General features: G+C 41.6%; 1 protein-coding gene across 4 annotated transcripts in view; it reads right to left on the bottom strand.

Moving 5' to 3' along the window:
• Window positions 1–25,393, bottom strand: part of REPS2 (RALBP1 associated Eps domain containing 2) — a 155,791-nt gene that overhangs the window by 71,415 nt on the left and 58,983 nt on the right. For 2 of the 4 annotated variants that reach the window (XR_009555183.1, XM_060234022.1), the window contains exons 4-11: window positions 23,801–23,927; window positions 20,876–20,973; window positions 19,319–19,457; window positions 12,225–12,288; window positions 11,313–11,455; window positions 9,769–9,860; window positions 7,946–8,017; window positions 5,579–5,648 (exon numbers count right to left, since the gene is read on the bottom strand). Coding sequence is in view for 3 of the 4 variants with exons in the window: in XM_060234022.1 (XP_060090005.1) it covers window positions 5,579–5,648; window positions 7,946–8,017; window positions 9,769–9,860; window positions 11,313–11,455; window positions 12,225–12,288; window positions 19,319–19,457; window positions 20,876–20,973; window positions 23,801–23,927 (805 nt within the window). In the remaining variant the exon portion in view is untranslated. The remainder of the gene's footprint in view (window positions 1–5,578; window positions 5,649–7,945; window positions 8,018–9,768; window positions 9,861–11,312; window positions 11,456–12,224; window positions 12,289–19,318; window positions 19,458–20,875; window positions 20,974–23,800; window positions 23,928–25,393) is intronic. The other 2 variants (XM_060234023.1, XM_060234024.1) reach the window with 2 other exon arrangements.

Raw genomic sequence — 25,393 nt, 5'->3', positions numbered from 1 at the left:
ATAAATCGATGGTGCGGTCTCATTTGGAGTACTGTGTGCAGTTCTGGTCGCCGCACCTCAAAAAGGATATTATAGCATTGGAGAAAGTCCAGAGAAGGGCAACTAGAATGATTAAAGGGCTGGAGCACTTTCCCTATGAAGAAAGGTTGAAATGCTTGGGGCTCTTTAGCTTGGAGAAACGTCGACTGCGGGGTGACATGATAGAGGTTTACAAGATAATGCATGGGATGGAGAAAGTAGAGAAAGAAGTACTTTTCTCCCTTTCTCACAATACAAGAACTCGTGGGCATTCGATGAAATTGCTGAGCAGAAAGGTTAAAACGGATAAAAGGAAGTACTTCTTCACCCAGTAGGGTGGCCATAATGTCTGAAGGTCAGCCAGGGACACCTTTGGGGGGGGGGAAGGCAGGGGTGTGCGCGCACGAAGCGCGTGCGCCGCCGGAAACAGGAAGTGACATCACTTCCTGTGACATCATTTTCCCCCCCACGCCACCTGCCGGAAACAGGAAGTGACGGCACTTCCGGTGACGGCGTGCCGCCGGAAACAGGAAGTGACATCACTTCCGGTGACATCATTTCCCCCACGCCACCTGCCGGAAACAGGAAGTGGCATCACTTCCCCCACACCACCTGCCGGAAACAGGAAGTGACGTCACTTCCTGTGACATCATTTCTCTCCCCCCCACGCCACCTGCCGGAAACAGGAAGTGACATCACTTCCTGTGACATCATTCCCCACACACACACCACCTGCCGGAAACAGGAAGTGACATCACTTCCTGTGACATCATTTCCCCCAAATGCCACTGCCGGAAACAGGAAGTGACTTCACAGCACTTCCTGTGACGTCCCCAAAAATCCCCCAAATATCACCGCCGGAAACACCAAGATTATTTATAGAGAGGGAAAGGGGGAAGTAAAGTTAAATGAAACTCTTTTTTTACTTTTTTCAAAGTGAGAAGACTAGAGAGAACGGGTTCCATGCTGAGAAGCCAGTCAGATTCCAGTGAGATTCCAGTGAGACTGTGCTGCATAATGCAGCCTATTTGTTTTGTCCTGTTTGCTCTGTTGGCTCTATCTGCGCCACCTTCATCACTTTCGGGGTGTGGATCCCCCAGTGGGGTGGTCTCCCGACTCCGTCCGCCGGCTATTTCTGATAGCCCTGCGCCCCCTCTTTCATTTGATATGTGTCCCGTGCGGGTGCCACCCTCCCGCCGGGAGATGCCGCAAAATGAGCCCCCTTGAGGCTTATGGCGGCAGGGCTCGGGGGAAGCGAGCTAGACTGCTGTTCTTTTGAGGGGTTATAGAGTGTTTCGAGCCCGTCCCTGTGGCATCGGTCCCATCGTTGTGGGACCCAGGGGGCTGGCGCAGCGGCACGCCGAAGCAGCCTGTCACTAATAACACAGGTCGAGATACAGGACAGGAACCCGGAAGTGACCGACATGCCCAGGGACGCTCCCTCCCTCACTCGCCGCCTTCCCCGCCGCGCCCGCGGCCCACCGCCTCCGGGGCTGGCTAAACCGGGACCTCTAATGGTCCCGGTATAGCCAGCCCGGGAGGCGGGAATAGGGGGCCAGAACCGGGACATTCCCGGGTGCCCGGGACGGTCTGGCCACCCTACCAAAGGGAGATTAACATGTGGAATTCACTGCCACAGGAGGTTGTGGCGGCCACAAGTATAGCCACCTTCAAGAAGGGTTTAGATAAATATATGGAGCACAGGTCCATCAGTGGCTATTAGCCACAGTGTATGTGTGTATATAAATTTTTTTGCCACTGTGTGACACAGAGTGTTGGACTTGATGGGCCGTTGGCCTGATCCAACATGGCTTCTCTTATGTTCTTATGTTCAGAGCCAGTGGCTCTCCATTACAGAAGTTAATATTGCCTCATATCACCAAGCATACATTCAACTTCATAAAATTATTTGTTTTCAGCAATACCCTAACAGATCTATCATCAACTTCCTTTATAAGATATGAGTAAAGATGCAAAATCTTTTGGAAACATGGGACCAAGTCAGCAAAAATTCAGGGGCAAAATTAACACTTGTTCTCAGGAGGAAGAGGAGGAGATTGGATTTATACTCCACTCTACTACCCTCCAAAGGAATCTTAGAGCAGTTTACAATCTCCAGTCCCCTCCCCTCCCCACAACTGCCCTTGAGCAGAACAGATCTGTGAGAACATATGACTGACTCAAGGTCACATCAGCAGGTGCATGTGGAGGAGCAGGGAATCAAACCTGGTTCTCCCAGAAAAAAGTCCTTGCACCTAACCACTACACCAAACTAGATCTCTTGATGTGTAGATTTACACATTACATTATTAAGTTTAACTTCGACAAATCCTACTTTCTTGTATTAGAATTACATTCCAAGGCATGTTTAATTAAATTCTAGGTGTCTCACAATAATCTTGCTGACCTTCTGAGTCTCTTTAAAATTCCACAGAGATTTCTGCTGCTTGTTAAGTTATTAAGAACTGTAGAAGCAAACACATGCAGAGAGTAGGGTGACTTTTCCCACAAAGGAAAACAACTCTATTTGTGTACAGCTTTTTTTTTTTTTTTTTGCTGTCAAGTTGCAACCAAGATGACAACTCAGCAGGGTTTTCAAAGTAAGAGATGTTCGTAGGTGGTTTGCTATTGTCTGCCTCTGTATAGCAACCCTGGTATTCCTTGGTGGTCTTCCTATCCAAATACTGACCAGGGCTTACCCTGCTTCGCTTCTAAGATCAGACTATTTTGGGGTATTCAGTTCAGGGCCCAGAAAGATATGGGAGGTTGCAAATCATTCCTTCCCCTGTCTTCAGCCAGTTAAAAGCTACCTTAAGTGGAACCATTTTTGTAGGAATTACTTAATGGTTAAAATCATGTTATATATCCATGCCCAGCACTAAACAAAGTAGGAAAACATTAAGTATCCATGTCAGGTTGGCTTAAGTAAACAAAATGTTAGCCTTGTACCAAATACATTTATCCTAGACATCTTTAAAAGAGAGCATCCATTTAGATCACTAACAGAATGAAGCAAGCCCTATGAGGAAAGTCTGAGGGACTTGGGAATATTCAGTCTGAAGAAGAGGAGGTTGAGTGGGGACATGATTGCTCTCTTTAAGTATCTGAAGGGCTGTCACTTAGAGGAGGACATGGAGCTGTTCCTGTTGGCAGCAGAGGATAGGACTCCCAATAATGGGTTTAAATTAAGGGCAGGAAGGTACTGGCTATATATTAGGGGGGGAAATTTACAGTAAGAGTTGTTCAGCAGTGGAATCAGCTACCTAGAGAGGTGGTGAGCTTCCCCTCACTGGAAACCTTTAAGCAGCAGCTGGACATACACTTGTCAGAGATGCTCTAGGCCAAACCTGCATTGAGCAGGAGGTTGGACTAGATAGCCTATATAGCCCCTTCCATGATTCTATAAATATACAAATGTGTACAATTAGGCGTGTCCCTTTAGATGGAGATGTTGGTTGGGGAAGAAGAGATACCGCTTCTCAGAGCTTTTTTTGTAGAAAAAGCCCAGCAGGAACTCATTTGCATATTAGGCCACACCCTCTGACACCAAGCCAGCTGAAACTGCTAGAAAAAAAACACTGTTGCTTCTAAATATTTTAAAGTATGTTGTGTGCATATCTTGAATTCTGATGTTGCTGCCACAGCATCATTATCTGAAGAAACTCTGACAAAGAGAATAGAGAAATGATCATGTCTTAGGGCCCTTTAAACATTACCTACCTACCTACCTACACAGGGCCTATTTTTCTGTGAGTAGGGATAATATTTAGAAAGTGCCAACTAAGAAGGCACAGGATGATTATGCAGGCACTGCTGATCCAATAGAAAAGACCTGCAATGAACCACTACTCACATAACTTGATCATTTAAAGATTATTCCATCTGCTTGGGAAGCTCTTAGGGAAAAGCAGCTTACTGGTGGCTAGCCAAGCTTTTAAATGGGTTCCTCAATGAATTCTGATTCATATTCAGCAGCTGAGCAACATAAATGAAGAACTACTCTTTATGTGGAAAACACAGTTCCCATCCATATGTTGTTCTTGTAATGCTAATGTGTGGACCTAGTCATTAAAAGTGAAAACTGATAGAAGTGAGATTGTAAAAACCATGCCCCATCCAATCCTTCCTAGCAAATGTACTCCCCCAACCATATCACAGATCCAGTTTCCATACTGTCTCCACTATGCAGACTGAACTTGTCCAATGGGCCAGGTGGTTTTACAAATCTGGGGAAATCCCTAGGTTTGCAGGAAAATTTTAAACTAAAAAAAGGGAAGGTTAAAAACAAAACAGAACAAAGACTCAATGGGTACACATGCACAGACATCACCAGTTAATAAAAGAAACCCAGCTATTACCTAAGTACTTGTGAGACAATGCCACAAGACTGCCATTTTTGGGTTGCTAGGCAACCCCTACAACTGCAACAAAGCAACCTGCCTTGGGTGCAGTGTTCTATGCAACATTTGCTGATGGGCTAAGGGCCCATCAGGTGAATGTGGTTTCTCCCAATGTTAGGGGGAACCGCCACTGACATACCAGCAAATCCTATAGAACAGTATATATGAGGTCTCTGCAGCTCATGTGTGGTCGCCTACAACTCCAGAATGCTGAGATCCAGCATTTTAGAAGCCATGAAGTGAAAAAAGTGGGAAGAATTTGCTAGGACTGTGAGGGGGAGGAAAAGAAACATGGGAGGAAAAGTACCAGTCAAGGGAAGAACAAACTGAGAACTAAAAGAGACTGCAGAATGAATGGAGAGGGAAAAACTGGATTTCCTCACAGGTTCCCTACCTTTAAGTGATTATTTTTCTCCTAATGGGGAATGTAAGTGACAGGTTGGAGCATCTGCAGATTGGAAAAAACTGGCAGCTACAGAAAGGTTTGACCCCGTCCCTCTTATCAATCATACACTATAAATATTCCCCAATGGATGCTCCTGCATTCATGTTACCAGACAGACACATATGAAGGGATGTTTGGAAATACATCACTCAGTTCTAGTCCAAGTGTATAAATTCCCGTTGACATTGGTCAAAATTCTGCTATATAGAAGAAATGAAATGTGATTTCCACCTGCAAATACTGGACTGTTAAAATATGTACAATATGTAAAATTTACAGCAGTATGGTTTCCAGTAATATCATATTTGACTCAGCAAAATGTGGTTCCTAATAAAGCTTATTATTGGAACTTCCTATTTTTCTAATATGTCATTCTTTATTTGTATCTTCACTGTAGCACATATGTATTTGTCATTTTTTAAATGTACTGTCATATTGATTTGGTGTATGTTAAAAATAAAGATTATTTCAAAAATAAAAAAATGTATCTGAATGCCCAGTCATACATATACCCACACACAGTGTTATGGTTCCCATAAATTTTGTTCTTCTATCTGTGTCTAGTGAGGTCTTCTCACTTGTTTTGCCTACTCAGACTGATACCGCTGCATGACTGACTCAGACAATATTGATTTTCTCATCCAAAGGGAATTGTACAAATATCACTTATGACTTGAAACTGAATTAATTAACAGACAACAGTTTGGTATTGTACCTTGTTTGTCATCATTAATTGCATCCTGTGTCAGGGCAATTTTATCAGGTGTGTCTTCAAGACATGTCTCCTTTACAAAGAGAAGAGAAGAGAAAAGCAGTAGTTTGTGAAGACACAGAAACCAATAAAACAAACAAATGTATGTGAAGAAGTTTTGAATTTACATGCTTATAGAAATGGAAACCTAAACTCTCTCTTGCAAAGCATACAAAGCAAATAAAGTGGATTGTGAAAAGTAAAACGGTATCACGACTGAATCCAACACTAGGTGCACAACATCCTAGCCCCAAAGAATGTCTGTTTACTCTCTCTCTCTCCACACACACATGATTTGTGCAACTCAAGGATTATTTGATGCTTGAAAAAAAAAACTAAAAATCAATGTCAGCGCTATTTCATTTGAAGCTGAGTCCCCAGCAGTTTGTAATAGAGAACTTGACTGTCATTCAAATGGCACAGTGTTCTGAAACCTCCAAACCTGAGCAGCTGACTGCATTCTATATTGTATGCATGTCTCAGTAACTACTCGTACTGGGTTGCTGAGTTTACATATGTTCCACAGCCAAGGGTGGATCACAATTCAGTTAAAACCGGTCACAGCTTAATTTATGCAATGTGTTACCTTTTGAACCTTTCCAGTTGGTGGGCAGAATGTCAAGCTTGGTAGAGAGGGAATGTATTCCCTACAGTCCTGATTGTGAGACATGTATTTGACTAAGAACATGTATTTGAATAAGAACATGTACTTGCTCATTCCTTCACACCTGCTTAGTTGTCACACATCATTTAACCTATACTGTGGTGAATGCCCTGGTTACATTTAGATTAGATTAGATTAGATTACTGCAATTCACTATACATTGGGTTACCCTTGAAAAGTGCTCTGAAACTTCCAACTGGTGCAGACTGCTGTCAGCATTGGGCACTTTAAGGAGAAAAGTGCTGATGCACTGTTATGTAACTCCTACTATACCTGCTAATGAAAGGCATGTGAGAATCATGTGCAGCTAGTTAAGAATTGGGTAACATGATTGGCTAGCTGCACTATATCAACAGAGAGCCTAACTCTCATTCTCTGTGGGTTGATGAATACGGAGGACGTGCAGAGGTGTGGAGAGCTATTGTGATCAGAGGCTGCTACTCTGTCGGACTGACTGATGATGATGATGACTTGGTATGTGTAGACTACTCTCTTGGACTGTGACTGTGTACTGCTAACTTGGATGGACTGAACTTGCTGTGTATTGACTATCTGCCTGCCTATTACTACTCTCTTTGCCTTACCCCAAATACAACTGATTCAACTGGCTTGCTGGAGTTTTTGTCTTCATAGAACTTTTACTGGTGGCTGCACTTATCAGGGCACTCATACCTGCAGAACTTCCATGCACACTGACAACTGCTGCAGATGGGATGTTGACTGGAGTAGACTATAGGGACATCACTCCAATCTTGGCCCATCTACACAGGCTACCAATCTGTTTCTCAGCACAATACGAAGTGCTGGTATGGAACTTTACAGCCCTATATGGCTTTGAGACCAGCATACCTGAAAGACAGACTCCTCCTTTTCAAACCTATCCAACCACTAAGGTCATTTTACAAGGCCCTGTGTTGGGTGCTCCCATCTCCTGAGATTACAGAAATGGCAACCTAGGAAAGAGCCTCCAAAATAAAGGCATCAAAACCTCTGAAACTCCATTCCCAGGGACACTTGCCTGTCCCCTTCTGTCACCATCTTCCACCACTGGGTGAATACATTTTTGTTTCATCTGGCATTCCCTTGCAAATACATCCTTCCTGCCCCGTGATTTAATTGTTATGTTAATGTTTTTGTATGTTTATTTTAGCTTGGTTTTGTTTTAATGTGTTTTTGTTTGGCTTTAATGGGTTTTTTTAAGATGAGTTTTTTTTTTAAATCTGTTAGAGGGAGGGAAAGTAGAATATAAATTTTGTAGATAACCACACCACCATCACCACATGTCAAGGGCACCTGCTTTTTAGCTTACACAGTCTGCATTCATCATGCTGGTGCATGTTCAGAACTAACTAACTTATCTGTGCCCAAATCAAAGTTAGGGCATAGTAATTTCTTAAAATAACTGTCTCCATCAATCACAGCTTTTTTTAAAAAAAATCCCTGCGTTCTATCTATGCTGTCAGTGATTTTGAAAATCAGGGACCTCATGGCTTTAAATTTCAATCACTGTAACATTTGTTTAGTGTTTGGCATTAGACCCAGCACCCAAAAACTGGAAAACATGATCCAACTCAAGAGGACCTAAGTAGAGTAGAAAGAAGACCCAACTCAGTACTGCAGATCAGAAAATAGGACATATGAATATTAACAAATAAATTGTCACCAACTGGCTCAACAGAAGCTGTCTCAAAGAGAATCAATGGCTCCGAGTTGTTTGGATGCTCACGGACAGTTTCCAACTGATCATTTTTAAAAGAAACAAAGAAAGAGAGAAAATAACAAGTCAGTCTCTTTAGTGAGAAAAGCACATCACAACTTCCCACTGTATTTCAAATACTAGAAGCAACTTCAAGCTTCAGTATACAAATACTTAATAGAAATTAAGCAGCTCTTAATGAATTTTAATGTAGAATTTATCACTAATTATGAATAGGACAGAAGTTTTTTATTTATTGTAGCACAGAATGAAAATTGTTTCTTGGCAGAAAAAGGAAGGAATTTTTTTTAAAACTCCCCTCCACACCCAGTTGCTCTATGATAGTTAGGTAGCCAATATGCATTTACCCATTTTTCCCCATCAAGAACTCAGTTCCCCATCACGAATCCCTAAAACAGTGCTCTCCCAGTTTCATGCACATCTGCCATCTCCGCACATTCCTGCTTCCCCACTCTCATCCATGAAGTGTGACCTGCTCATGGGGCCACAGGAATTCTGCCCATGGAAACCCTAACCTGCTCATTCCTTGCCAGAGGAAGACCTAAAGCCATTTCCCTCCCCTGCTTCAGTTTACAGATATGCAGTCCCTTGGGCTTAAACTGCACAGAATGCTGCTTGGAAGCCACCCCCACCCACCAACCCACTTTCACTGCATCTCAGCTACTTCCATGTCAAGTGATTATCTCTATGAACTAATCTCCCCCAAACATACAGCAGTTCTCCTTAATGAGGACAAACAGGAAGATGTTGCTTGAGTTCCTCTATAACCAGGGGAGGCAACCTTTCTGGTCAAGTGCCAAAAATCTGCTATGTCCATGTGCCACCTTAAGTCTGCCTGCAGGATAAAAGCACCTAAAATAAATTACACTAGTGGGTCATCTTATAGGGCTTTATTTCTTTTGCATAGTGCTACTGCTGCTACAAGTAGCTCTTGTCTCTGCTGGCCACAGGTGGCTCCTTTAGAGAGGGGAGGAGAAGGCAGCTTCTGCTTTTTAGACAGCAATGCCACACATGCAGCTAGCAATCTACTATGCCTGCTTCAAGTGTGACTGCACTGAGCAACAAGGCTGTGAACCTGCACAGTACAGAAGCAACTACTGGTGTGCAGCAACTGGCAGTCACAGGGAGTGAGGTCAGAAAGAGCCCTGGTAGATGACTTCACTGTCTTATGTTTGAAAAAAAAGAACTATTGCCCTCCTTTTGGTATGGAGCAAGGAAGATCACATATTAAGCAAAATCATTTAGTGTGCCACTGTTTGAAAGGCATACAAGGGGTTGTTATATAACTGCTGACACCCCTTTTTACCATACAATGAACAACAAAGCAGGAGATGGAGAGCAACATGTTGAAGGCAACTGTTTGATAGCTTACTGTTAAGTTAGTACTACTGGGGGGGGGGGGGGGTTCAAAGACTCCAAAATGGGTCCACTGTAATGTTCCCCTCATCTTGCATATCACTGTTATGGTTCAGCATACTATTTGTATGCGGAATGTCTTGGGTTCATCTTCAGTTTAAAGAAGAGATGTTAAATAGCTATCTAGAAGAAACCTCTCTCTCCCAGAAACTTTGAAGAGCTGCTGCCATTCATAGTAGATGATGCCAAGCACTGGTCTGATTTGTATGTTAATGTATTGTTTGCCAAATGGAATTACTACTTTTAAAGTTGGTGCTGACATACAATGAGTGATACTTACACAGCAAGAACAAATGGTATGCAAAACAACTAAGAGCTTTCAGAAATTCCTGTCACTTACTAGATTTAAGTTTTTACCTCAGTCCTACTGAAGTCTCTTGTTTGTTGACCTACTGACAATGATTCTGAATAAGAATTCAACACACAGTCACATTTAGGCTTAAGGGAAGCTGCAAAAAAGATGGAGATGCATGCAAGTCTTTGTGTTAACACAATTTTCTGTACAACCCCATCTTCCAAATTCCCAGCATTCACACTTCATGTGAAGCATTGCAATTACATATATAATTTTTTACTTTCATAGAAGAGAACTAGACTTGCACTTATATTTTGTACTTTGACATACTTCATATTTGTTGATCACTAAAACATATGGCACCCAGGTACAGGGAGTACAGAAAGAATCAATGCACAATCAGTTTGTCGTAACTTGGTGGTGGTGGGATTCGATACACTGTGCAGCATCCAATGATTCTTTTTTTGTTAGTAACCTGAGAAGAACATGCCTCTCCAAACACCTACAACAATGCTAAAATGAAAATCTGGAAACCTGTCTGGATGTTTCCTGAAGATCATAATCCTAAATCATACTCTTTGTCAAAGATGACAATGTACTTTAAAAACAGTTATTTTTATATCCACAAATCCAGCTTAAATTTACAACCTGCACTAAGTTAATCAAACTAGACTAGACTGTTGAGAAGGGGCTTTAACAGTTATAGAAGCAACATGAAATGGACCCACCAAAGCTGATTTCTGTATTGCTGCTGCAAGTTCCAAAAGGCACTATATTCTGTTAGAAAAGTAAGCTTATAAAAGCATTGCTGCTGTTAATGGTGCGTTCCAAAGCAAGGCACATCCTTCAAACTCGGCAAAAGTCAGCGGGTTTAGAAGGCTCTAACCCTGCATAAGATTATACTATGAAACTATCAAGTTCAGAAGTAGTTCAGAAGTAGTCATCTATAAAGCAGGCCTAGCTGCCGTACTTTCTTCTTTAAATCTACTTTAGATATTTTATAACATGTTTGCATATATGTTTGATATCACTTTTCCTTCCTTCTATCATATTTTCAACAGAAATGACATTTTGTTCCAACGCTGGAGGTTATGGTGGGGAAATCCACTTTCCGATTTGGCTGAAACCTTTGCTCTTTAAAGCTGCATCTGACTCCACAAATTCAATAAACATCCACTTCCCTATGATTAGTATTATGCTGTGCACCTGGACACTGTGCTTGTATTGCTTGGAGTAAGTCAGGAATGTTGCTGGGCTTACTACAAATGTATAGTGCTAAATCCTTCAGCAACCAGTTATACCACAGACCCATAGCTAACACCTTCAATACCTTTTCAGGGCAAACATTATCAGCATCTTTGCCAAAGCTATCAAATTTAGCCAAATTTTAGCCAAATATTTGGCCAAGGCTACCAAACGTATTGTGTTGGGTTTTTTTCCTGCTGTTTCTATCATGCCTGTAATTTAAGCACAATTAAAAACCAGGAATTTCAGAGCTCTTTTCTTAGCACTGTTGCTAAAACTAGATTTTTGTTAACAGGCCATTTTAATCAACTGAGTCTAAAACTGAAAAAAAAAAATTTTTTTTTAAAGGACTGGGTATCACCTGCTTGAAGATAATCAGGCATCAAAGTCTCTGGCAGAGTGTCCGGCAAAGGATAACCATTTTTCCGAGCAACCACAAGATGAAAGGCAGCACAGAATTCCAGTAATGTCAATGCTCCATCGCAGTCTACATCACTAAGTTCCCTGTAAATAAGACAGTCATTACTTACTTTTATTTCAGAGCATAACTGAAATAAAACCACCTTCTCTTTGTGTGCATATTATGTGTATCTCATAAAACACATGGTTTTTCCAGCATAGATTTTGTCATTTTAACATATTTAAACTGGATCTTTAAAATCTACTTCATGAAACTGATGTAATTTTATTCCAATACATTTTAATGGTACATTCATACAAGTTCTATTTATTTATACATCTAGTAACCAGCTGTCTCACCTTACAAATTTAGAAGTTTAGTAAGATTCATGTAAAAGTTACACTGTAGCAGGCCATCTGCAACATTAGCTAAACAGACTAATTAAAATCAGGGTCAGGTCTCATTAGTAAGGGTTGATGAATTATGCAGCTGTGCTTATATGACAAGTTAGGAACTAATTAGAGCTTTCATCTGCTGAGGACAGCTAGAACTGGAACTTATGAAGTCCTTAACTATTCCAAATCTGTGTTTATCTGTACTCTCTTTGCAAAACTATCTAGCAGCCTGTTGTGCTAATTATGTTCTTTAAGATGGTCTTCGGAAACACTCCAAGTTTACATTACTGTTCAAATCTCGCTAGTCCTTCTGAGAAGGGACAGTATTTCTATAAAGATAACATTAAAGGAAAATCAACATTCCTCCTGCTGTGCTTTTTGATTTTGATTAGAGCAATTGCTGTGATTTCTTTTCAGCATCACAGAAGTTTTCAAAAAAACCCAATAACATTATTATGAATTATAAAACAGTAATTACCATATGTGCGAAAGTTCAGGGATGGGCAGCTTAGATTTTGTGAAGAAGTTCTTAGCCACTGAACCTGTCAAAAATAAAGGCTCATCAAACAGTGAAATAATAGATTATTGATTGCAATTTGCATTTATTTGAAGTAGCTGGTTATTTTTAAAAACATGCTTGAGCCCTGGAAATTGTGCAGTTCCTGCCACAGTGGACAGATTAAGTGTGAAATAATCTATTATTATTAGGGTTGCAATCTCTAAGGTTAAGAATGTCAAATGTCCAACCTGCGGGCCAGAACCAGCCTGCCCAGGGCTTTAATCAGGCCCACTGGGCTCTTTTCTCCCCCTTTCCCCTTCCTATCCTCACCCTTTGGAGCTCCTAGGCTGACTAAGTTCCCTGATCTTCCAGTTCCCTGACTTTTCTGCCTTATCTTTGCCAGCTGCAGCAGGAAGCAAAGCTGCAAGGAAAATGTGGAATGGATTTTCCATTAAGGTCTTTGTGCCCAGACAGACAGGGCTCAGAAATCTTAATAAAAAATCCATTCCACATTTTCCTTGCAACTTTGTGCTGCAATGTGGAGATCAGTTTCACTTTTCAGTGTTCCTATAGCCAGCTGAAGCTCATGCTTCCTGGAATTGTGTCCTTGAGCCAGCTTGTCTCTGCTGAATGTACCTGACCTAGTGAGTACTAACTTGGGAACCCACAAGCAAAGGGGGATATTACACTGAAGAGCCATTGCCAATCTAAGTAGACCTGAGGGTGGGGGAGAAGAAGAAGATGATGATGATATTGGATTTATATCCGCCCTATACTCAGATTCTCAGAGCAGTCACAATCTCCTTTACCCCCCCCCCCCAGACCCAACAGACACCCTGTGAGATAGGTGGGGCTGACAGAGCTCTTACAGCAGCCGCTGTTTCAAGGATAACTCCTATGAGGGCCATGGCTGACCCAAGGCCATTCCAGTAGCTCTAAGTGGAGGAGTGGGGAATCAAACTCGATTCTCCCAGATAAGAGTCCACGTACTTAACCACTACACCAAACTTAACCACCACACCAAACTGGCACAATCACTACACCAAACTGGAGGAGAGAGAAGCTTGCAATGCCATTTCATTGTTTTCCCAAGCTCAGAGGATTTTATATTTTTTAGTTTCTGCTGTGACCCTTGCACTTTTTCTTGATGTTTTATTTTTAAAATTGCATTGCCAAATCACTTACAACAAGATCTTTAAGCATGTTTGTATTTTAAGTTTCAAAAAAACTTTGCATTTATCTGTGTCCTTTATAAAGTTTGTATCTCCACTACCTCACATTACTTTTTTATGTCACACATGCCCTAGTCCCACAAAGTCCCATTTGTGGGTCCTCCTAACAAATTAGTTCAACATCCCTGCTCTAGGAGATAGTTGGAGATCTCCTTGGATTACTACTCATCTCCAGGTGGCAGAGATCAGCTCACCTGGAGAAAATGGCTACTCCACTGAAATCCCTCCAAAGCAGTGTTCCCTCTAAACTGAGTCATTGTGGGTTAGCTCAAAGTTTAATAGCCTCCAGCTCACACATTTTTGTCTTAGCTCAGGAAGGATGGCCCCAGAGCAAACTAATGTATGCAGTAGATCACAACTTTAATGCCAGTGGCTCACAAAGTAGAATTGTAAGACTCCACAGCTTAGAGGGAACATTGCCCCAAACTCTGCCTTCCTCAGGCTCCATCCCCCAAAGCTCCAGGTATTTCCCAACCCAGAGCTGGCAATCCTAGTTATTTCCAATCTTTCCTACATAATGTGAGTATCCTGACTAGAGTCAAATCAGTTTAATGGCTTCCAGATATTTATGGAAAGGACTGCTCTGGAGGAAATCTCCACACCCTGACAAATATTTAAGCATTCATAACTGACAGAGTTACAGGCTTCTATCCAGACATAAAACTAGGGGATGTTTTGCCAAATACATTTTGCATCAACCATTGTTAAGTTTGCATCTACTTAGAGCAAATCTTGGTTAAAGCAGCTTCTCCTCCCCTATAGGTATTCCAGTGACTCCTCCTACAGCCCACCTGGGGAAAGGGCTTAGCTTGGCAGAGCTTTAAGGTATGTCTGGGATCTTCATCAGAGTTAAGGCAACAAAACATAGGGCTTCTCCACATTCTCACTTGTAAATTACTGTTTCTTCTCTGTGTATGTATGTGTGCGTGTGTTCTGCACATGTTTTGTTCCCTCTAGTGGTCAATTTGCTATCACACTTGTTTACGTCTGGCATAAAAACCTGTAGTTTAGAACTGCAGGGAGATATAGGGTTGCCAAGTCCAATTCAAGAAATAGCTGGGGACTTTGGGGGTGGAGCCAGGAGACTTTGGGGGTGGAGCCATAAGCAAAGTTGTGACAAGCACAACTGAACTCCAAAGGAAGTTCCGGCCATCACATTTAAGGGGACCAAATACCTTTTAATGCCTTCCCTACATTGGAAATAATGAAAGATAGGGGCACCTTCTTTTGGGGCTCATAGAATTGGACCCCCTGGTTCAATCTTTCTGAAACTTGGAGAGCATTTTGAGGAGACTCCTCAGATGCTACACTGAAAAATTTGGTGCCTCTACCTCAAAAAACTCCCCATCCAGAGCCCCAGATATCCTGGGATTAGTTCTCCATTATACCCTATGGTCCAGCAGAATTTTCCTCCCTCCCCCTTCCCATTTCTGATGACCCTGAAGCTCAGGAGGGCCTCCCTGAAGCACCTGGGGATTGGCACCTCTACTCACGAGTTGCTGAACTTTCAAGTTTTTCACAGTAACACAGGGCAACCAAAGGTTCAAGTTTACCTTCACACAATGCAAACGACCTCTGAAAGGACTGTGCAACAAACAGAGGGTCTGGACTCCTTTCACAGGCATGTTGTTCTGCCTCCTCCCCACCCCACCGCTCCCCTTTGGCCTTAAAGACGCAGACACACCATCCAAAGAGGAAGGCTTTCTCAAGTAGAGACTGAAGCCTCGGGAGGGGGAAAGCCACATGATGGCTGTGGGGGCAGGGTTTCCCCCGCCAGCCAGCTGACTGGGGGCAGGAAGGAGCCTGGGAAAGCGGGAGAACCCCCACTGGGACCTGGGGATTGGCAAGCCTAGGGAAATATGACAGATGAAAACTTATACATCGAATCAATCACTGAAGGCAGCAAAACAGATGCAACACACACACACAATGAAGAAGTAGGGACTTACAAGTGAGGAAAATGAGATTGTAGAAAAGCCCAGTTAGTGTTATCCATAGTTAAGTGATGGGTCTGCAATGATCCAGGCTTTCAAGATAGCCTCAATATTCATGTAAATAATGCAAGGTTGGCATACAAAGGCCCTGGTATGTATTAGGACTCCTTTAAAAGAAACAATGGACTTCAAAGAACCTTGTACAGGTTTTACTTGCCCTGCATATTTTAAAGTCAATGCTGATTCCCACACAGCCCTAAGCCACAAAGACACCTCCTATATTTGTCAACACATTCTAGTCCAATTTCTAGCTTGGTTTCTCCTTTTCAACATGATAATATTACATTCAAAAATTTGGCTATCATGTACTAACAACATCTCTCATCAATGATTTAATTTTCTGAACATTCCCTTAGCAATAGTGAAAGAAACTCTCAACTGTAAAAGTGTGCAACTTACGCTGAATGTTTTGAATTTGTAATATCCTCCAAAGTTTAACTTCTGGCTTAGCCAAGAAACATAATTCTAAGAATTAAGCCAAGAAGCCTAGTCCCGTTAAGTTATTTTTCTTTCTTGTATTTAGAATCCTCTGTTGCTCAGAGAATTGAAAACATGAAATAACATGCCTAAAGACAATTTCTTGGAATGGAACAAAACAGATGCATAATCCATAAAATTAATAGTTTAGCAGCATGCATATCTGTGTGCCCAAAAAGCCTGAACCACATTCTCTTCTTAAAGCAGCAACAAAATCCTTTGTTCTGTTTTTATCTACTATTTTTTAGATTGTGATATTTAAATTCCAGTATGTATTGTAGTGTAATAATAAAAATGCAAAAGGCTAGGGTCAGATGGCCTCGAGGGTAAAATTTAATAGCTTTATTTCTACAAACAGTAAGCAAGATTGCAAGTGGAGAGCAGTTGGTAGATCTCAACCACTTGCCCCTTCTCTCCAGTCTTCAAAAAGATAATGCTGGTGTTTGGAAGAATATATTGTGGACAAAATTCCACACACTGGGGGAGTCTGCACTGAGGAAGAGAAATCAGGTGAAATAACTCCCACCTTCTGCTGCAAGATTTCCATTAATGCAAGATGGAGGAGAGAATACTTCACCCAGTTCTCTCACCTTGCTGCAACCTCACTGTACCTTGAGGCTTCCCCATTCCCAGCAACAGTGAATCAGAGTCCACAGGTTTTTGTGCAGAGGGGAAGGCCAGAAGGCCTGCATTTGTAGTATCAAACCATCCTTGGTTATATCAGCATCACCAGAAAAACAGAATTAACCAAACATCCATCTGCCATGCTTTTACATTATTTTTATTTAAAACATCTAGTAGTCAACTTTCTCAAGGCAGATTACAATAAAAATAAAATATTACAAAAAACACTATCCACTTAATAAGAGACAAATATACTGAGCTCTGCAAATTCTGACAGACTTCAAATTGGGAACCATAATCCATACTAGGGATTCTGCAGACATTAGTAGAACTCTTCACATCTACAGTGCTGGAGGACTGGAAGGTAGTGACCATTACAATGGTTTCTAAAAAGGGACCCAAAGGGAACTCAGGGAATCACAGGCCAGCTAGCCTAGCACCTGTTGCATGTACAATAATATAAGCTGCTATTAAAGATAGAAATATCTAGCATGAGGTGAGCCAGGCAGATGGCACCTGGCCCAGTTGGGTCCCACTGAGGGAAGGGCAGATAACAATGTCCTGGTCTGAACAGGCTCCATGTGAAGTGGGGTAGACAGCAGTGGCTGGCCCTGTGCAAGGCAAATCAGGGCAGAGCCAGTACTTGGCCTGTTGTGAGGCAGGGCAGTGCCTGGCCAAACCCCGCAAAAGGTAAGGCAGAGGGTAGTGCCTGACTTAGTCCAGCTGAGCCCCAAACAAGGTGAGGGAGGTGTCTAGCAGAGATTAGGAAGGCCGTGTGAAGCCTGTGCGAGACCTACTTGAGGCAAAGAAGCAGCACCTGGCCAATTGGTTAGGCAGGCTGCTTCTTCTTCTCTCCTTCTTCCATGTCTGCTTTGGGAGGAAGAGGCAGGGAAGAGACAGCCTTTTCCTCTCTTCTCCCTGCATAACATTGTATTTAAAAAAACCCCCTTTACAGTCATTAATAAGGGAAGTTAAGCATATTTTTAAATTTCTCATATTGAACTCAATGGGATTTAAACTCTGGATGGATCATGCCCAGTATTCCTTGGGTTGTAGCCTAAGGCCAAGAAGTAAGCACATCTTTCCCCTTCTCACTGCTCCTAGAAATCAGTTGACCCTCAGGAACAATGTGGGGATCTTCAATAAGAGGGGGGATAAAATCAGTGAGAACTGTAGTTGTGCAAGCAGAAGCTCCCTTCCAAGTAGGGAACAAAAGGATCAAACCTACGTGTTTCATGCACACATTTAACCCTCCCAAGGAAAAAAACAACAACTATACTACTTTGGCATAAGTCAAAGTGATCCCACATTACAGCAAAAAGCAATGGAAATCTGACAGCTCTCTCAGTCATGGCATTAGCTACTAAGAAGAAAAAATCAGGCCTCAGGAATAACTTCCTTCAGAAATGCAGCACAAAGGAGAGACAAAATTGGAACTGGGGTCAAAATACCCTTCAATGAAAACATCAAAACTGAACAAAAACATAAATAGGATCAAATTGATCCTAATATTTTTAAAGCAGAAGTCAGTTAGGCATCTATAAAACTGTTCATTTTAAGACAGCAATTACTGTAACCTTCCACATACACCTCAAATGTGTAAAATTGAGAAGATGTCTCAGAGGTTGGAAAAATTGTTGGAAAATAGTTCAGTGCACAGATGCCTAAGGATCATCTAGAATAACTCCTCTCTGTAAATTTGAGATGATCAAATCAGAGGTTTGGAAAATATGAAGGACAAAGGGAACCAATCAGCTCAATGGCCAGGTGGCTGGGATCCTCTGGAGTACCCTTCCCCCTCCAATATATGTAAAGTTCAGAATATCACTCTGAGGGGTTTGCAAAATTTGAAGGAAAAGGGAAGCAATTAGCTCAGAAAACAAGTGGCCAGGAGGACCAAGGGAAGCAGTGGTGGCTAGGGATCATCTACAGTTCCAGGCCTTCGTGGCTCCTTCATGTATGGAAAATGTGAGGTTCAGGGGATGCCTGCAGACATGTCCTGGCTTATCTTACAATGGGGTATGGAATGACAGAGCACAAATGACAGAATGGGGTATGGCTGACAGAGCACAAATGCAGGGCTTCTACCTGCTCCTATTATATACGCAACAATTCAGGTTGCAAAGACTGCTTTCCCTCAGGGTCACTGCAACCCCCAATTCCAAAAGTGCTGTAAAACCTCAAAACCAAAAAAAATCCATAGATATAAATTATGAGGAATTGTTTTCACTGTATGCTCTACTTTTCTACAGAATGGAGAAAATAGATGTTGTCCATCTATTTACAAATGAGAACAGTGCTAAAATATTTTTCCAATATTTGTTGGTGTCAATAGAAACCCAAATTATGATTATGCATAGTGCTTTTATTTTCAAGCCAAGTCTATTGGGGGCCAGATTGACCCCATTTTCCCTTTTGATGAAACTCAAAATTAAAAAAGAAAGACAGTGGGGAGTGGAGAGAGGGACTTCAGGGCACTGCAATTCACTGAGAAGGCATAACAGGAGACTGGTGCCTGTAGAAAGCTTTAAATGGGCAAATGAATCCCCCCCCCACCGTGGGTCGTGGGTCAAAAACACCCCTGATTCCTTGGTGGGGTTAAATAACTTACAAAACAAGAAAACAAGAGTATAATACATGCAAAACCTCAAGGAATTTCCATTAAGCTTGTTCTTTGTGTGGGTTTTTTTTTTCTTTCCAGGACTTTTGGTTCACAGTTCCTTGCTGTATTTAGAACGAATGTTACCTGAAATGAAAGAGTTCAAGTCAGGTTGTAGAGACTTGAACTGGTTGATATAATACTCGCGTTGTTCCTCAGTTATCCTCCAGGGGTCATCTGGGTAATTACTACCACTGTCCTGTGGTTCTCTCTCTACTGAAAGAGACTTCAGAAAATGGAAATTCATTTGGAAAGGTAGACAAAACACAGATTTCTGAACTGCAAAGAATTTGAAACTGGTTCTTACTCTAAAATTCTATTTAAATGGGCAGGGAAAAGGCAAATGTTAACAGTGTAATGGATTGTCTTGCAACCAAATGTCCTAACTCACAGAAATATAGGACATTCTGCATACATGAAACTAATTTTTATAAATCCACAAGTTGCCAGCATTAGTTTATAGACATTTAACATACTTGGAATCAATTTAATAATGTGTTTTGGAACTGAAGACTTGAACAAAATCCTATACACTCATTTACAGTTCAAAACTCCCCTCTCACTAAAGTTGTTGGTCCCAAAATAAACAAGTACAAGTTTCTCTGTTCAAAAACCAAAGTAATACATTTTTTCCTACTATTTACTTGGGAGTTTATTACGTTTAACTTGCTAAAGGCAGGAAAGTCAAAATAAATAAAAATTGTTTGGCTTTCCAATTGTTAGAAATAATTAAATGAGACCTCCTAAATCAAGATGGGGAAGGAAATAGCCATCCAGACAGAGATGCCCCATGATGCTCCCTCTGACATAAACAAATAGAAGATGGCGAGCTAGGCCACCTAGGTTTGAAGCATTCATTTTCAAGATGGGCAAACCCTAGATAAGGAAAACATGCAAAATAGTAATTTGCTATTAAATTCCCTTATTAAGTAGACATGCCCAACAAAGACAGTGACTTGTTGGATCCTGCTTTATATAGCTGTCCGTGTCATTAGTAGGAAATATTGTCAACTGTTCATTTCTGACCCACACACACAAAATACACACACAAAATACACACACACAAAATACACACACAAGTCAGGACACCAAAGCAAATGTATGCCCTCTGGCCAATGTTCATACATTCTCTAGCCTCTTAACTCACATGAATATATTAGAAGATGATATTGGATTTACACTCCACCCTTACTCTGAATCTCAGAGCAGCTTACAATCTCCTTTACCTTTCTTCCCCACAACAGAGACCCTGAGAGGTGTGTGGGGCTGAGAGAGCTCTCCCAGAAGTTGTGTGGACTCTTATCTGGTTCTCCCAGATAAGAGTCCACACACTTAACCACTACACCAAACTGGCTCTCTTACATACTTGGAATTATTATTATTATTCTTCCATAGGGAAAAATATGTAACACTTAGAAGATATAAAATTTATATTCCAGTTAGTCTATAGAAGTTTCCTGATGAATACTACTGCTCTAGCTATGGGATACTTGCAGTGTTCATGGCTTCATTCAATATTGTGTCATGTATAGTACAACATTCTGTATCAACAATTATTTTAGCCAGCATGTTTAAATAGTTTTCCATTTAAACAGTTTTCCATTTCTATTTAAATAAATTTACTTTCCCCATGGAATGCATTACCCGTGTGAGAGAAGAATGTGCTGGCCCTGATTTGGACCCATAATTCCCTGATGTCGGTCCTTCTTGTTGGTGTGTAGAATGTCTACTTTCATAGGGACCTATGTAAGATTAGCGGAATGTGTCAGAATATTTGCCACAGTTGTCCAATATCAAAGTAGAAATTAAAAACAGACCTATTTCATTTCTGCCTCATATCAAAACAAAGTCAAAGTATATCCCCTTCTGTCAAGAAAGGTCACTGTATTATTACAGTTCCTTTCTTTACCAATTAAAACCCAGTTCTCACTTTATTACATCCGAACCGGTTGTATAAAGTGAGAATACCAGCACAAGTTCATTCTACTGCTCAGCTGTAAATGGTGATCACGTACCTAGCATGCTACAGGCTAGGGCTGCCAATTGCTAAAAGGATAAAAGGATTCAGAGATCTTCATTTCTACTCTACTCATGTATGATGAAGGGAGCTCTGGCTCTCAACAGCTTATACCCTGAAACTCTTGCTGGTCTCGAAGGTGCTCCTGGGCTTGAATCTAAAAATTATTATAAAGTCTAACACAAAAAAACTCTGTCTTTGAGCTACACTGAAAGGTGGTATAAATGCCTTAAAATAAATAGTATCTAAAGCCCCACTTTTCTCAAAGTTTTCTAATGCTGAAGAGAAGCAAATGTTATTCTGGAAGAAATAGTGGTATCAAGGATAGCCTTAATGAGGACAAACTCACTGCTTAGAGACTGCACAGGAATTTGACTCTGCACAGCTAAATTCAGTATGCATAAATACGCATGTTGGATAATGCACTTTATTATTTGCAATGGAATTTTCCTGTTTCACACAGGAAAATCCAATTGCAAACAATTGCTGAAGTGCATTGAGGATGTTATTCAACATGTGTGAAAGCAGCCCAGCTCAATATTGTCAAAATATGTTAGAATAAAGATATAGGAGATTGTAAGAGTATACAGACAATAAGCTGAGGATCAATGCCCAAGTTCCATATCTGCCATGGAAAGAAAAGGAAAGGAAAGGTCCCCTGCGCAAGCACCAGTTGTTTCTGACTCTGGGGTGAGTCCACAACGTTTTCACGGCAGCCTTTTTACGGGGTGGTTTGCCATTGTCTTCCCCAGTCTTTTACACTTTCCCCCCAGCAAACTGGGTACTCATTTTACCGACCTCGGAAGGATGGAAGGCTGAGTCAACCTTGAGCTGGCTACCTGAATCCAGCTTCCGCCGGAATTGAACTCAGATTGTGAGCAGAGAGTTCAGATCACAGTACTGCAGTGCTGCTGCTTTACCACTCTGCACCACGGGGCCGCTAAATATCTGTCATGAGCTTTAATCAAATCAGTTTTGCAGGTTTTTGTTTCTCATCAAGTGACATCTTCAAAAGAACTGAAACCAGTTCACAGCATAACCCATACTGCTGCAATACATGCATGAACAGCAGTTCAGAGTACTTGTATAGAAGCCTTAGATCTTCTCAGTTGAACATACAGTTAATCCCTCAAGTGCAAAAGATTAATCTAGTTCTAGTGAAGTACGTACTGAGAGGGATTTTTGCTCAAGAACTTAGAGACATACAAATCAGCATTTTCAGGCAATAGCCATGTTGATCTGTGGTTGAAGAGCTAGATCTGAGTCCATATTTTTTTTTGGGGGGGGGATAAGCTTTTGAGAGTCAAAGGTCCTTTCATCACAGCTTTGACTCTCAAAAGTTACACCCAAAATCTTGTTGTTTCACTCAAATATTGTCAGAGTAGATTATACTTGGTAGTCTGATCCAGTGTAAAGGAAGTGATTTCATACTACAGTGATAGGTAATACACCTTCTCTATTCAGGTCACACATTTCTACTATTCCCATACAGTACTTTTCTTTTAAACTTTTATATGGTGACAGATGATTGAATTATTATTAGGCCATGTAAACAAGTAAGTGACAAAAGCAGAGTATCAGCACTATCTATTCTGACTGGCACCAATTCCCCTAAGCCTCAGGCAGGGACTGTTCTCAGTCAGCTTGGAGATGCCAGAAATGGAAACAGCAAAGCATATGCTTTACTATTTCACCCTCCCTCTTTTCTAGTATTGGTGTCAAATGGTGTATATAATTGTATGAGACTGGATCCTATAACATCCATTCAAGAAATGGTGGACACTTCTCCCAGAGGAAGGTTTCATGCACTGAAGGAAAGGAACATTATTAGCATAACAGCAGGGCAGTCAATGTCCAGACAGGGCCTGGAGCTATCCTAGAATTATAACTGATCCCTAGACTACAGATGTTAGTTCTTCTGGAGAAAGCAGCTGCTTTGGAGGGTGGATTCCATGACATTATACCCTGCTGAGGTCCCTCCCACCCCAGACCCTGTCCTCACTCCCAAAATCACCCAAAATTTCCCATCAGAGTTGGCAACCATAGTCTTGTATCATGATAAAAACTAATCTCCCTTGATACACTAGGGAGAATGTAGGACTATTTTTTGGATAAAAGATTATATAGGATTACAATGGCAAGGAGCCCAAAAGGATAAAGTTCTTTAGATAAATATATAAGGGCAAATCCTTGGAGATTCTATAGTATTAAAAGAGAACTGAGAAACAAAATTATCTGACATCAGGAACTTCCAAGAGAATTTACATTAAAAAGACCATGCAGGTCTTAGTCATTTATAGTTTTCCATTATAATAAATATTTTTAGAACTAGTGGAAAAGGCATGAACTTCAACTTATTTTATAATGAAAAAGACTAAGAGCATTAGTTTGTAAGCAGATACTTGTATTAATTCTAATTAACTCTTGGGAAGACAAGGCTGAATAAAGAGAAAGCAGAAAGGCTGAGTCAGTTTCTTCAAAAAGGACATAATTAAGTTAAGAAATTGTCAGGATCATCCCATAATCACTCTTGCAATTTGGTCTTGTCTTACCTCCATGCTGCTGTTCAAGCCCGCTCCTCAGTATGCCATACCCATAACTTAGGGGAATTCTCTGGTAGCTTGATGGAGAAGCCGGTGGTGAACCAATGGGAGACAGAGGAGGAGACTTTGCATCTTGCTTCAAAATGAAAGGATCAGGGAATGATTACAGAATTCTGGCTGGTCTAGAGTCATAGGCTTGAGCCCAGGCTAGTGTTTCCACAGGCAACAAAGATTCCACCTGCACAACACCACTTTCTCATCTCCCATCTCCTGCAATAGCATGAAATGTTTCCCCAAAATCCAATTCCTGGGACAAAACAGGGGATCCCCAGGAACAGGATTCCAGGGGAGGATTTCAGGCTGTGGCAGGAAAGAACAGAGGAGAGAAACCAACATTCCTCAACTAGAAATTCTTGTTCCCACAGAAATGCTAGTTTGGATCCAAGCCAATCTGATTGTATATAAAATCAGAAATTAGGGCTCAAATGAATTTGCCCCTGTAAATTCTGTTCAACTTGTTTATATTGTATATCTGCTGAATAATCAGCATTTGATGCCATTGTCTGACATGCAGCAATAACTGATTTCCATAGCTAATAATGCACGGAATGATACAACAGTTTTTGATAGTAATTGATAGGTGATATGCAACGGTATTTATATGTAGGATTGCCAGGTCCCCTCATTGTGCCAGTGGGGTGATTTGGGGGGTGTTCCAATAGTGAGTGGGATGTCCCCAATGCAATGACATCACCTGGAAGCGATGTCATCACATTGACAACATCACCCATTACTGCTCTTGCCAGATGAACCCACTTGTGAAGGCAAGTGAGGGGACCAGAGTGGGCAAAAGTGGCAAAAAGGGAGGGATATCCAGAGCAAGACTGAGAGTGAGACTCCTTCCCTCCATCCGACTGGCCGGCTGCTCACAATGGTGGGTGAAGGTGGGGAGTGACAAAGAATGAGGATCCCTCCCTCCATACAAGTGTTGTTGCGAATTTCCAGCTGGACTTCCCGGTGCAGCAATCAGCGCAGGAGGTGGGAGGATTCCTAAAAATCTCACCCTCTGTGTGCTGTGCAGCTGCCTTCCCAGACTTTGTCCTAGATGTCACAGTGCAGGTGAGAGAAAAGAGTAGGGTTGATCCAACACATTGCTGTTTGGGGGTGGAGTTTCCTCTGCCAGCTAGTTGGCTGGTAACAGAAGCCCCCAAACTGGGGGATCCTCCATCCAGACCTGGGGACTAGCAACAGTATTTGGTAACTGTTAATTGCACTTGATGTATAACATGATAAAAACACAGTAGGAAACCATCTCAAGCAGAGATCCCCAGCCATTTTGAGCCTGTGGGCACCATTGGAATTCTAACACAGGACAGAGGGAGCAGTCACAAAATGGTTGCCACAAGAGATGGAGCCACATGCACAGAAGAAGCCAATGTGCAGAGGAAAAGAGGGGTAATTAGAAAATACACTGGGAAAGAGGAATGAGAGAGAATAAAACAAAAACTGTTGTGGCAGCTGTCATCAAAATGTTATTTTAATCTATGGAGCCAATCAGATCCTCAGAGGCCCAGCAGAAATCCAGGTGGGCAAGAGCCCCAC

This window comes from Heteronotia binoei, chromosome 3 (genome assembly GCF_032191835.1).
Source record: "Heteronotia binoei isolate CCM8104 ecotype False Entrance Well chromosome 3, APGP_CSIRO_Hbin_v1, whole genome shotgun sequence".
Classification (NCBI taxonomy): domain Eukaryota; kingdom Metazoa; phylum Chordata; class Lepidosauria; order Squamata; family Gekkonidae; genus Heteronotia; species Heteronotia binoei.
Note: the sequence above shows the minus strand (reverse complement) of the source record. Positions and strands in the feature narration are given on the sequence as shown.